The sequence below is a fragment of the Myotis yumanensis genome, unplaced genomic scaffold (assembly GCF_028538775.1).
Source record: "Myotis yumanensis isolate MYYU_CA2020_CCGP unplaced genomic scaffold, mMyoYum1.0.hap1 SCAF_1, whole genome shotgun sequence".
Classification (NCBI taxonomy): domain Eukaryota; kingdom Metazoa; phylum Chordata; class Mammalia; order Chiroptera; family Vespertilionidae; genus Myotis; species Myotis yumanensis.
Window position 1 is genome coordinate 973,111 of NW_027223752.1, and position 13,082 is coordinate 986,192.

At 57.3% G+C, this 13,082-nt stretch overlaps 1 protein-coding gene across 4 annotated transcripts in view; it reads right to left on the reverse strand.

The window, feature by feature from the left end:
• PPP1R13B (protein phosphatase 1 regulatory subunit 13B) overlaps positions 1-13,082 on the reverse strand; it is a 77,262-nt gene that overhangs the window by 2,651 nt on the left and 61,529 nt on the right. For 3 of the 4 annotated variants that reach the window (XM_070411789.1, XM_070411781.1, XM_070411808.1), the window contains 10 exons: positions 10,844-11,018; positions 9,981-10,177; positions 7,769-7,909; positions 7,350-7,530; positions 6,150-6,254; positions 4,105-4,274; positions 3,244-3,745; positions 1,177-1,952; positions 720-857; positions 516-649 (listed from right to left, as the gene is read on the reverse strand). In XM_070411789.1, coding sequence (XP_070267890.1) covers positions 516-649; positions 720-857; positions 1,177-1,952; positions 3,244-3,745; positions 4,105-4,274; positions 6,150-6,254; positions 7,350-7,530; positions 7,769-7,909; positions 9,981-10,177; positions 10,844-11,018 — 2,519 coding nt within the window. The remainder of the gene's footprint in view (positions 1-515; positions 650-719; positions 858-1,176; positions 1,953-3,243; positions 3,746-4,104; positions 4,275-6,149; positions 6,255-7,349; positions 7,531-7,768; positions 7,910-9,980; positions 10,178-10,843; positions 11,019-13,082) is intronic. The other variant, XM_070411798.1, reaches the window with a different exon arrangement.

Genomic DNA, 13,082 nt, shown 5'->3' on the forward strand with positions numbered 1-13,082 from the left:
GCGCGGCTGAGGGACGCCTGGGACAGGTGCAGGCAGCTGCCTGAGGCTGACAGCGACCCCGGGAGGCCGGGCCTCCACGGCAGCACCGGGCCCCGCAGCCACGACCCAGCCACTAAACAGACAAGAGTCCTGACTGCTGAAAACGTGGCCGGGCTGCGCGTTAATGACCAGGTGGACAGACTGAGCCACAGCCCGGCCGGTGTGGCTCAGCTGGTTGGGCTTCATCCTGTGCAGAGAGGTCACGGGTTCGATTCCCAGTAGGGGGCATGCAGGAGGCAGCTGATTAATGTTTCTCTCATTGATGGTTCTCTCTCTCTCCCCTCCCTTCCTCTCTCTTTAAAAAAAATCCATAAACACATTTAAGAAAAGGGAAGCACGGCTGTGGCTTTTACAACATTTTTCAGAAAGCAAAGCGGGGGGTGCTGAGCAGCCCAGGACCAGTGGGCGCCCTGTCCCCTCACCCTTCACTCCCTGTGCTCCAGACCCTCCGCCCCTCTGCCCCGCGGGGGGCTCACCAGCCATCGCTGTCGGCGGCATTCACGTTGACACCGAAGTCCAGTAGGAACCGCACGATGTGGTGGTGGCCGGCGCAGACGGCGTTGTGCAGCGGGGTGATCCCTTCGTCGTTGGGCTTGCTGGGGTCTTCCACCTGGGACACAGGGTGTGTGAGCCACGCCTGCGCGTGTGGGGCGCCCAGGCAGGGGCTCCGCTCGGCTCACCTCGTAGATGATCCTCTGCACCAGGTCGAACTCTCCCTCCAGGGACGCGTCCAGGAGCAGTGCCAGGGGGTTGAAGCGGACTCGCAGCCCGCGGCCCGTGCGCTCGGAGTTGGGTTTCTTCAGGTTGGTCCTCTTGCTCTGTGAAGAGGAAGCTTGGATTTAAAGGGGACCCCACGAGCCAGGGGGTGACACCCAGCTTCACTGCTCCCTCCGGAGCGGCAGCTCCTTCCCATCAGCTGAGGGACTCCCAGCCGCTCGCTCCCTCAGCTCGGCCTCCCTCCAGGCCCCAGGGGCAGCTTCCCTCCTCGGGCCTCCTGGCTGGGCCTCCAGTACGAGCCCGTGGGCCCTGCCCTGGGCCTGACTCCCTATGGGCCGGGACCCGTCTGCCACGCCCACTGCGCCCAGCACAGCGCTGGGTCCTCCAAGCACAGGGGGCCCTGCCGAGGCCCGTACCCACCGTAGAGGCTGCGAGCAGGGGTGCGACGGGGGGACGTGATGGGGAAACGGGCTCTTCCCCCAGAGAGGGGGCCTCGGGCCCGGGGCTCGGGACCTGCTCCGTGGACAGGGCCGTGGCCACGTTGTTGTTGTTGTCCTCCGCAGGCTCCACGGCCTGGGGCGTGGTCTGGAGACGGAGGAGCCCCTCAGGCTCAGGGGAAGGGAGCTCGTTGTCGTTGGCGTCCGAGGCAGGAGCGGGCTCGGCGGGCAGCGGGGCTGTGGGCTGGGCAGGGCTGGCCTCCCCCAGGTTCCCGTTGGCATTGGTGTTCCCATTGTCCATGTCGGCCAGGGTGCCCGTGAGGCCCTGCGAGGGGCTGGGCTGGTAGAACGGGGTGCCCTCCATGCCGCCGGCCAGGGTGTTGAAGCGCTGGTAGAGCAGCTTCTGGATGTTGGGCCCGCCCGGGCCCTCGGGCTCCGTGATGGAGCTGCGCTTCTTCAGCGGCCGCGGCGCGTTGGCCAGCTTCCGGCGCAGGGCCTCCAGGTCCGCGTCGCTCTGGTAGCGCAGCGGGGAGTGCACGATGGGCGTGAGCTTGGTGGGGCTGAGCGGCCGCGGCAGGCTCTCCATGGCGCCCGTGGCCTCCGCGGGCGGGGCCGGGCTGTCCTGCTCGGGCTCCCGCTCCGCACTCTCTGCAGGGGGCGTGGGCTGCGAGGTGCTGGTGGCCAGCGGCCCGTGAAGAAACGGCAACGGCGACGGGGACGTGGAGCCTGAGCCCGATGGCAGGACGGGCTTCCCGTACACTGAGGAGACAGGACGGGGACCCTCAGCACCTGCACCCGGGCCCGCCACTACACACCTCTGCTTACACCAGAGGCAGGCAGGCCTGGCTGGTTGTTGCACCCTAATTTTAAAATAAATTTATTATTATTTTTTAATCCTCACCAGAGAACACATTTTTTATTAATTTTAGAGAGAAAGGAAGGGAGATGGAGAGAAACATGGACTGGCTGCGTCCTACATGCCCCCTAACCCTGTCTGAACCTACAACCGGGTTCGCACCCCGACCTGCAATCAGACCCACGGCCCGTCAGTGCCCGGGAGGACGCTCCAGCCAACGAGCTGCACCAGCCACGCGGTGAGCCCCAACTTAAGCCCCAAGCGTGTCCTCTGCTCAAAGAACCTCACCGACACTCTGGAACGTGGAGCATCTAACTTGTGCTTTTGCCTTTGGGATCCCAGAATGGGGGCTTCTCCAAACGAGCATTTAAAATAGCCATGGACCTGGCTTCCCACCCAAACAGGCTGTCCCTGTCTTCTGGCCAAGGAGCTGAGCCTCGGACTTAGGGGCACAGCAGGAAGCCCCGGCCGGGCTGACAGGGAGGCCGCCTGGAGCTCTAGGGGAGGGTCTCGACCGCTCCAGCCCCTGGTCAGTGCAATGTCTGCCTCAGGAGTTGCTGGGCACGGGGTGGCCAGGCACCCAGGAGTCCCTCAACTGCGAGTCTGGAAGCTTGCGGCTCACGCCCAAGAACATCTAAGAAGGCCCAACGGGCAGGACCCTACCACCCAAGTCAGAACCCACTGACCGTGGGAGGTGTGGAACTGGGCCCTGTTCTCCGACCTGCTCCCTCCAACACCTCGCCCCCAGGGCCATGTCCCCTCACCGAATCAGGCTGTTCTCCCCTGCGGCTCTTGGGGTGGGGGGTTGCGGGGGAGGAATGCCCAAAGCAGAAGACACCCCTCGCCACCCAGCTGCTGCCCCAGGGCCTGGCTCGGGGCGGCAGGAGGTGGAGATGAGGTCTAGGCAGAGCCCCACCCCGGCTCCCAGGAGAGCTGCAAAGGTACCAAGACGCAATCACACCCTTCCCGCAGCTGGAGTTCCCAGGGGTGGGGCTCCGACAGGAAGTCAGCTGTGACCATCCACCTGCCTGTCGTCCTTTACCCCACCTCACGCGACTTGGAAGGCGTGTGAGAGGTAAGGCTCTAGTTTGATCCTAAGTAGCGTGTGGCCCGAATGTGAGGCTATGGGCTGGCGTGTTCCTAGAGGAGAGCACAGCTCCCTGGCCCCAGGAGGGAGAGCACAAGCTACTGTACCTGCTTTGACCGACTTATTCGAGGCGCCATGCGCTGCGGGCTGGTAATTCTTGGGGGGCGTGGCTTGCTGGAGGTACATGGAGTATATGGAACTTGAATTCACTGTTTGGGGTCCTTTCCTGGGGGACTGTGGCCTGGACCCTTTGTCTGCCAGGAAGGGCCTGATGGCCACAGTCAGTGGGAGCTCGGGTTTGCCGTCTCCAGTGGGAAACGCAGGCGGCCCTGCGGGCGGGTACGTGGGGCTCGGGGGCACAGAAATCCGCTGCTGGATCTGCTGGGAGGAGCCCGGCGGGTGGGTGCTGCCCACGGAGGGCAGAGGGCCGGGCTTCTGCCGACCGGCCAGGCCTGCACTGGGCCTGGGCAAGCTGCCCTCCTTCCTCCTTTCCAGGGAGTTTGTGGGCCCTGCACCCGCGGGCGCAGGACTTGGGTGCGTGCCGTAGCTCGGCGGCAGCTGCTTGCCGACACCAGGGACGGGGGGTGGCATTTTACCCATCTCGATGCCCTAAATTTAAACGTGAAGAAAACACAGTCATCCTTTGAAAAGTTAAGCAGATTCCCACCCACAGTCACATGAGGAGACAAAGTAGGACTTGTAATCCTGCAAGTCGGCTGTGGCCGGCACAGGGCGCCGGGCATCGGGCACAGCGGGCTGTCACCCGCCTGCGACAGAACCACCCTGACTCAGGCCTGGCGTGCTCACTGCGAGGGTGTGTAGGGCCACGGACTCCTTCGGACTGGGTGTCGTTGGGACGCTAGTAAGAATAATTTGCCTCATGACACCTTCTACCCTCGAAGACAAGGGCCAACCATGACAGGGTTAGGAGCTCATCTGTGTCCCAGGGATCATGACAAGGGGCCTACCAGCTTCTCCGGGGCTCCCAGAGCTGACAAGGGCGCAGGCTGGCTGGAGACGGGGCCCTGCCTGAGCGGCCCCTCCACGCTCGGGTCCTTCCAGTCCACAGGGGCCATCTGTGTTGGTTTCACCGCAGAGCTCATGTTTTGTTTTAGTGTTGGCCAGTTTCCATCATTAGCTTGAAAAGAACATAGAACTTAAGTCAGGTTTGTCTTTAAATTAGGTGAGTTAGCATAAGAGTAGCCCCATCAGAAAAGAAAGTCACTTTTTGGAACATCATTCTGATGGAGCGGCACCACAGGGCTGATCCCTCCCCGCACACCAGCTTGCGAGTGCGCGGTGGGATCAGGGCGGCCTCTGCGGGCCAGGCTCCGCAGCGCTGCGTGGCTAAGTGTGCGGGCTCCAGCGACGACCCAGCCAGGGACAGAGGTCTGCAGAGACAGTCAGCCCTCATTCAAGCACAGCTCAAACCCTTACATTGACACTAACGAGCAAAGCAAGCACAGGCCCTTACTGTCCAAACACTGCTTACAGATACAGTTACATACAATAAAGAACTCTCCTTTGACTCCATAACAGGCTTGATCTGCACCACTCAGTGTTAAAAGAAAAATTCAACTCTGATCTATTAGAAATTTCTATCATCTAAAGCAGGGGTGGGGAACCTTTTTTCTGCCAAAGGCCATTTGGATATTTATAACATCATTCATGGTCCATACAAAATTATCAACCTAAAAATGAGGCTGCTCTATTTGGTCAAACATTGAATTAACTCACCCCTGATGCCTTGGCAGGGCCAGACCCAACGATTTCGCGGGTGTTACACAGCCCGTGGGCCGACGTTCCCCACCCCTGCTCTGCAGCGAGGCACGATCACGGAGGCTGGTGCGGTCCCACTGATTGGAGACAGGCTGCGCCCCACAGCAGTGGTCAGAAAGCCAGTCAAGCCCGCGTTTTCAGAGAAGCACCGAGAAGCTACGTTTTTACAGAACGTTTTCCAAACTGAAAAAGGGCACCCGCTCACTCCCATCGGCAGGCCAGGCTCTAGCCGCAGCGGGCACGGGCAGCCTCCGCCACACGGGACGGGAGGAAGTCCCGGGGACTGTCTGGGCCCTGGCAGAACAGCACATCCTCGTCCCTCCGGCCAGCGCGGCAGGTGGACACGGCTGAGGGGCAGAGGGAGCTCACTCTTCCTCGCCACACGGCGCGGAGCCAAAGCCTGCCACCCCGGACGGGAAGGCCGGCTCGCACGTGCCCTGGGCACGACCAGAGGTCCCGGCGCGTGCAGGACGGGCAGAGCTCTGAGCCGGGCTGGGCCCTGCCCCGGCTTGCTCCAGAGCCGCGTCCACCCCTGCGGCAGCACTGCTAACATTACCCCAGCTCCAGGCAGCAGGCTCCACACGGCTCAGCCAAGCTGCAGGGCCCTGCTGAGCAGTCCAAGGCCAAAGGTCACCTCGCTCCGTGTGGCCTGTCAGCCTATTCCGGGCTGGGGTGCTTTTCTTTCTTCCCCAGGGGAGGCGGGGTTCACCCCCTGGGGAGGCCCAACGTGAAAGCTCGGGCTGATGGGAAAGTCCACTGCAGACGCTCAGGCCGAGCGCTGGGACTTCCCGTGCCCTCTCTCAAGGTCACCAGGAATGTGGCCAACCAGTCACAGAAAGGTGAAGGGGGGATGAAGAGAGAAATTTTCTTTCTGGGGATAAGGCAGAAGGTATAGAAGGAAGATCACTTCATTTTATTATAAAGGGACAATCACCTTCAAGTATGAAGGGAGATAAAGCTACACGCCTCCCCGTGAACTCAGGAAATCCTCTTCATTCGGTAAAAGAAAACCAAACACCCTCCTGTGCCAGCATCGCTCAGCCTCCCCGAGCGGGACCCGGTGCGTGGCCCGGCCCCACCGGGCACCTGGCTGAAGGGAGGGGCAGACTACGTTCAGGTGGCATCTCTCAAGTCTAGACGGGTGCCCAGGCCTTTCTCGGTTTGGAAAACAGAGTGGCTGTTGCCTGAGCAGCAGGAGGGACAGAGCTCCCCCCAGGCCGGCCCGCTGACATACGGTCTGTCAGGGAGTCTGCAGCTTGCCGTGTGGAGCCGCAGTCGGGCCCGACGTCCAGGTCGGACACTGTCCATGAGCGGGTCACTCTGGGTCTACCATGGCCATCTGTGGGGCACGGAACCAGAAGAGCCACAGCACGGTCAGCGTCCCCACCGAAGAGCTTTCTTTCCCCAGATCCACAGCTGGGCCCAGGTTCTGCCCTGTGTGGGTGACGCAGGTGTCCCTGGTGGTCCCCTCACAGCACAGCTGAGAGACCCAGGCTGGTTCTGAGCTTCTGAAGGGCATTCTCAGGCCCTGCAAGGTATCTTTTGCAACCCTGAGGGGCCCTGCACGGACCCAGAGAACAGGGACGTGGAGACGGGCCCAGCTCAGGAAGGGGTGCCGAGTTAGGCGGCAGAGAAGCGGCTGGTGGGGCTAATTATCGTCATTGGAACCAGACGAATATCTGCTCCCACCACGGGGGGTTTGGACTATAAACAGCAGCTTATCAAAGGAGGTGCCATTAGAGGCCACGCTGACCACAGAGCCTGCACGCTGAGAGTCGGCCGAATCTGAGGGCCGGGGACACCCCCGCCCGCCGGGAGCAGCAGAGGCGTGGCTGCAGAGCAGGTGCCGGCACGAGAACAGGAAGTCGGCAAACAGAAGATGCCCCAAGTCTACCACAGCCTCCAAGGGCCCCCCCACAGGCCCGGCAGGCCAGTCGCAGGGCTGTGGTCGTCGGTGCAGGGCTGCTGCAGTGTGGGGACCTGCCAACATGGCGGGAGCTCCGGGGCCTGTGTCCCCCCAGCCATAACGAGTCCTCCTGCAAAGGAGCCCCGGCTCTCTCGTGCATCTGCTGAGAACCAGCCGACCCTCCTCTGAGGAAGGGGACAGCGTCTCTAGGGAGAGCCTGCCTGGGTGGCCACACACCACACGGTGCTGGGGCCCGCGGCTGGTCCCTGCACGCCTCAGTGGGCCAGGGGCCAAAGCGGTGGTCTGTGGACTTTTTGATTGACTAAGGCACGCGGAGTGGGGGGAGGGGAGAGCAGTCACAGTGCTGTCTATGGGATGGTCACCGTGGCAGCGCACCGCTCCCAAAGCTGCCCTGGAGGATGTGGTGCCTCGGGGGAGACGGAAGGAACACGCGGGGCCCCTCGGAGGACGCCGCTCCACGGCCCCCCTTCCTGCTCACGCTCCCCAGGAAGAGAACCGGCCACTTACCGGGTTTGGGCCTCCCATGGGCAGCTCCTGAAGCAACAGTGAGAGACTGGGGCTTTATGGGGTCCCCCGGGGCTGAGCAGCTGCCGGCGCTGGGAACCTGGATATAAGGTCCTACGGCAGCCACCCTGCCAGGCGTGCTCAAGGGTGACTGTGGCGACGACGCGCCATTCACACGGCTCAGCTGCAACCGGGAAGAAAGGAGTCAGCATCTCCTCGGTGAAGCTCACTCACTAACTCGTACTGAGCGGCCCCACCAACCTGAGGGATGAGCGTCCAGGAAGGGCGAGACGTCAGGGAGGGCCGCGGCCCGTAGGCCTGTGAGTGGCCCTCTCTGGTAACCTAGGGTGTGGGAGCTACGTACGCACAGGACTGCTCCCAGGCCCCTCTCCCCCGGGGGACACACTTGCTGTTCCACGTGCCTGGATTTTCTTCCCGTACAGACGCTCGCGCAGCTCGCCGATACGCTTGTCCATCATGGCCACCTCCATGTTGCGCTTATTTAAGAGGTCCTTCTGCTGCTGCAGTTTTGAATTCTGTTCCTGGTTAAGCTGGTTACGAATCTGCAACATAGAAAATACAACTTGTATGATTGGCATTAAACGGCCAAACTATCCTTGCCAGGGAGGGTAAGGAAAGATGAAGTCGCTGAGTCCTGATGTGCATTTACATAAGCGCACTGCTGCTTGTGCACAGTGTTCTCAGGGACAGCACAGGTGGAGCCAGCAGATCTCTTATGAACCAAAAAGAGCAAATATCTGCAACCACGTGTCCTCTTTGAAGCAAACGGAATGACTGGCACCAGTAATGACTGAGGACCACACCTCCGTCCTCGGGGATGGTGGTTAGTGACAAGTGCCCTGAACACTCCTCTAGGGCACTAAGGAGAGGTGTCTGCTTCACCCCCCACAGGCCACTTAAGGAGGCACCTCCCTGCAGAGGCAGCGGGAATTCACAAAGGATGGCCCAATTGCCCGACCATGTTCTATCGCTTCAGTGGGTTGCAGCCAGCACTATAGAGAACTGACAGAGACACACAGAGAACGTGAGTCCTGTCACGCTCAGCTCCAGATGCACACGTGTACTGGCACACGCCATACGCATGCACTGGACAGGGAGCACGCTATTTTTTTAATTTAAATTTTTTACTGTTGAAAGTATTACATATGTCTCCTTTCCCCCTTGACCTTTCCCCAGCTGCTCTGCCCCCTGGCACATGCCCTGCCCCCCTACTGCCTGTGTCCATTGGTTATGGGGAACATGCTTCTTAACATAGGTTGCTGTAAAAAAAAATTAGAAATAGCCCTGGCCGGTGTTTCTCAGCAGTCAGAGCACCAGCCTGCAGACTGAAGGGTTGTGGATTCTATCCCCGGTCAAGGGCATATACCTGGGCTGCAGGCTCAATCCCCGGCCCCGGTTGAGGCATGTGCAGGAGACACCCAATCGATGTATCTCTCTCACATAGATGTTTCTCTCCCTCGCCCTCTCTCTCTCTCTCTCTCTCCCCCTTCCTCCTATTCTCTCTGAAAAGCAATGGAAAAATACCCTCTGGCGAGGGCTAATAACAACAGAATGTTGAAAGCCATGAAATGTTATATTTTATTTGTATGCATTTATGTTAGAGAACAGCAATAAACGTGATATTTAATTTACTCTAGTTAAATATTCTCATTGCATAAAATGATATAATACTTTTTCTACCGAGTACTAATAGAATTGCAAAACTTGCTTCTGGCTTGAAACATCACCTGCTGATGACAACTTCTGAGAAATGGGAATCTTGTGGATTCCTATGGACTGAATGTCTGTGTCCTCCCAGAATTTCCATACGGAATCCCTCAGCCTCAGGGGTCTTTAAAGGTGGGGCCTCTGGGAGGGGATCTGGCTTAGCAGTGGTGGTGAGAATGGGACCTGTGATGGGGTTCTTGTAAGTGTCCTTAAAAGAAGAGGAAGAGACCAGAGCCGTGAGGGCACAGTGAGAAGGTGGCCGTCCTCAAGCCGAAGCAGACCCTCCATGAACCGTGTCTGCCGGCACCTGACCTTGGAGTTCGGCCTCCGGAACTGTGAGACCTCAGGGTCTAGGTAACCCTCCTCGTCTACAGTATTTTGTTACAGCAGCTCATGCTGACTGAGTCAAGGACTGAACAGCAGGCATCTAAGAATCTCACCAGAACAGTTTACACAGACACCTTAAAGATCACCTAGAGCTTAATTCTTTACTAGGTCATTGTACTGCCAGTTCAATTCTGCACTGAAAACGCGGGCAGAAGCCAGTCACAAAGAACCACACATGACACACTGCACGAACCTGTATATGTGAAGTGTCCAGAATAGACGGAGCTACAGAGACGGAGAGGAGGTTCCTGACTGCTTAGGGCCGGGGGGGGGGGGGGGGGGAGGGTGGGGAGGGGGGGGGCTTCTGAGGGATGGCTGAGGTGGGTGCTTCTGATGAAGATGTTCTATACTTGACTGTGGTGGTAGATGCAGAACTCTGTGAAGATACTAAAAACCTACATTTCCTGCCTCTATCAAGTTAGAACCCATCAGTGTGTCCCCAGCAGCTGAGGTCTCCAGCCACAGAAGAAAACCTGGAGGTCAGGACGCGACACTAAACCCATCCCGGACCCCCGTTACCTGCAGCTCCTGGTACAGCCTTTTCAGCTCCACGGCGGCCGGGCCCGTCAGCTTGCCGGTGTAAGGCTGCAGCCCGTTCAGCTTCCCCTTCTTGAGGTCCTCCAGCTGCTGGCTGAGCTGGTCGACGCGCAGAATGGCCGTCTGCACCTCCTGCTTCTTCTCCTGGAACATGGCACTGAACCTCTCTATCTCGGCGGCTGTAATTCCCACAAGAAAGAAAACATCACTCAGCTGCGAGTCTCCTTTCCTGGGTGGTGTTATTTCTGTTTGGTGAGTTTCCTTCCTGTCTATACATTTAACTCAGCTCCAGCATCACCGAGGGCCAGACCCCAGGGAGAAGACTGTGACGCCATAACCCACGATACATTCCAGCAGCCCTCGGGACACGCGTGACTTGCTCGCATGGCAAACAGTATTTTCCCTCACGAGTGGATACTCTCTGATGGGCAGTGAGTCCCACAGCCACCTGGGAATCTCAAGGCACCAGCAGACCCCGCTCTGTGAGGCAGGCCATCGCCGTCTGCTCTGTCGCCACGGAACACAGAGCAGGCACGCACTGGATGAACAGGGTAACAAAGACCCGTCGGACAAAAACAAAAAGTGCGCATCTGTGTGTCTATCGTTATACGCAGGTGAGATTGCAGCTGCTTAAAGATGACAGGCCCGCTGAGGAGCTGGGCCAGTGCTGCACGGCTGGGCGGGGAGACCCCAGACCACTTAGCCCAGCCCGCCCGCCCTCTGTCCCTCGGCGAGCAGTGCACTCTCCACACCAGCTCCGGCTCAGGCGTGACCGACAGTGTGCAGAAACCCGACTGCGTTTCGCCTCCCGGCCCGTGAGCGTGGGAGCAAGCGGAGGGACGTACACAGATTGCCGTTCATGATCTTGCTGTAGTCCACCTGCCCCCGCATGGCACGGATCTTCTTCAGCTTGTTTTCTTGGGCTTCAACTCGCTCTTTCAGTTTCTGAAGCTTTTCATTTTCAGAAATAGACTGCTGCTGATGGCGCTCCTGCTGCTTTAGAAAATGTAGACGCTGCTCCTAACAAGAGAGAAAAACAGCTCACTCTGAAAACTGCGATGCATGCTTCATTTTAGACATGAAAAAACTGGAGTGCAATCCACAGTATCACCTATTGAAATACGAAAGAAATGTTCCAGGGCCTGGCCTGTGTTGCTCAGTGGTTGGAGCGTCGGCCGCGCACCGAAGGGTCTCGGGTTTGATTCCAGTTGGGAGCTGTACCTGGGTCTCGGGTTTGATCCCTGGCCCCAGCGGGTGGAGGTCAGTGGCTCTCTCCCTCCCTCTCTCCCACACCTCCTTTCCACTCTCTCTAAAAGGTCATGGGAAAATACCCTCGGGTGAGGATTAACAAAAAAAGCCATGAACACGCCCGAGGGCCACACGCACATAAGACGGCACAACACTGGTTACTGCGCGGGAGGAAGTGAGAGGAGAGTCGGGATTCGCACGTGGGCTTCGCTCGGCACCCGACCACGCAGCGTGCAAGTGCTCCCACGGCAGCCTCGCACGGAGAAGGCAGCCTGGGCTGCTCAGGCACCACCGGATCATCCATCCTGTCTGCCAGCCCACAGCTTCCTGCTGCCCCAAGGGCTTCTGCTGCAATGGCTTCCAAGGCCCTTTCACCTACAGGATGTGGCGCGGCCAGCAGGGGGCTGTCTACTGAAAAGGGGTAAGTGATCAAATAAGAGATAAACCTCTCATTTGCTGAGTGACACCCCACAGCCCAGGAAGTGTTTGTTTTCTTTAGGATTAGCTTCTTCAAAACTAATGGAACATTTTTTAAAAAAATATATTTTATTGATTTTTCACAGAGAGGAGAGGAGAGGTATAGAGAGTCAGAAACATCGATCAGCTGCCTCCTGCACACTCCCACTGGGGATGTGCCCGCAACCAAGGTACATGCCCTTGACCGGAATCGAACCCGGGACCCTTCAGTCCGCAGGCCGACGCTCCATCCACTGAGCCAAACCAGCTAGGGCTAATGGAACATTTTATAGTTAAACAAGAACAGGACAACCCTAAAGTAAAATATATCCACTTTAGTAGTTTCCCCATTAACCTGAACACACACCTTAAGGATAAGTCAGCATTAATCTTCAAGGCCCATATGCATGTACAGAACCTCCCTGTGCGATTGTGCAGGCATCACACACTGACACATGTGAAGTCAGCGTGAACTCGCGGTTCACACCCTGAAAATACCTAAGAATTTCCTCAACAATAATACTCTTGGATCAATATTTGGAAAGGAAATAAAAAGTAGAATTAGAAAATATTATAATTACGTAATACTATGTACATTTCATCTTAGAAATCTTATTAATAAGATGAAATATTTCCAATGTATTTAACTTCTAATTGTTTTTTATTCTTATAAGTCCAATAAACTTCGTAAGACAACTTTTAAGAACAAGTGCACCTTAACCTATTATTTACATAAAAGTGGACAGTATAATGAATTACAAGATCATTCGATAAATGAAAAAAGTTGGATTGGACATATGGTTAAGAAAATCTACAGGTTCAGTTCTATGTGGAATCCAAGAAACAATAAACGAACACACTTCACAGAAACAGACTCAGAGACACAGAGAACAGACTGCCGATTGCCACCTAAGGGGGTGGGGGACTGTGTGGAAAAGTGAAGGGACTGAGAAGTACAAACTGTAGTTAAGAATGGTCCCAGAGCCCTGGCCGGTTTGGCTCAGTGGATAGAGCATCGGCCTGGGGACTGAAGGGTCCCGGGTTCGATTCCAGTCAAGGGCATGTACCTTGGTTGCGGGCATATCCTCAGTAGGGGGTGTGCAGGAGGCAGCTGATGGATGTTTCTCTCTCATTGATATTTCTAACTCTCTATCCCTGACCCTTCTTCTCTGTAAAAAATCAATAAAATATATATTTTAAAAAAAGAATGGTCCCAGGGATGGAAAGACCAGCACAGGGAACACAGTCAATACCATTATCATAACTATGGTGCCAAGGGGGCCTTAGGCTTCTCAGAGGGACCACTGTGTAGATTATGGAAATGTCTAACCCAGGGGTGGGCAAACTTTTTGACTCGAGGGCCACAATGGGTTCTTAAAC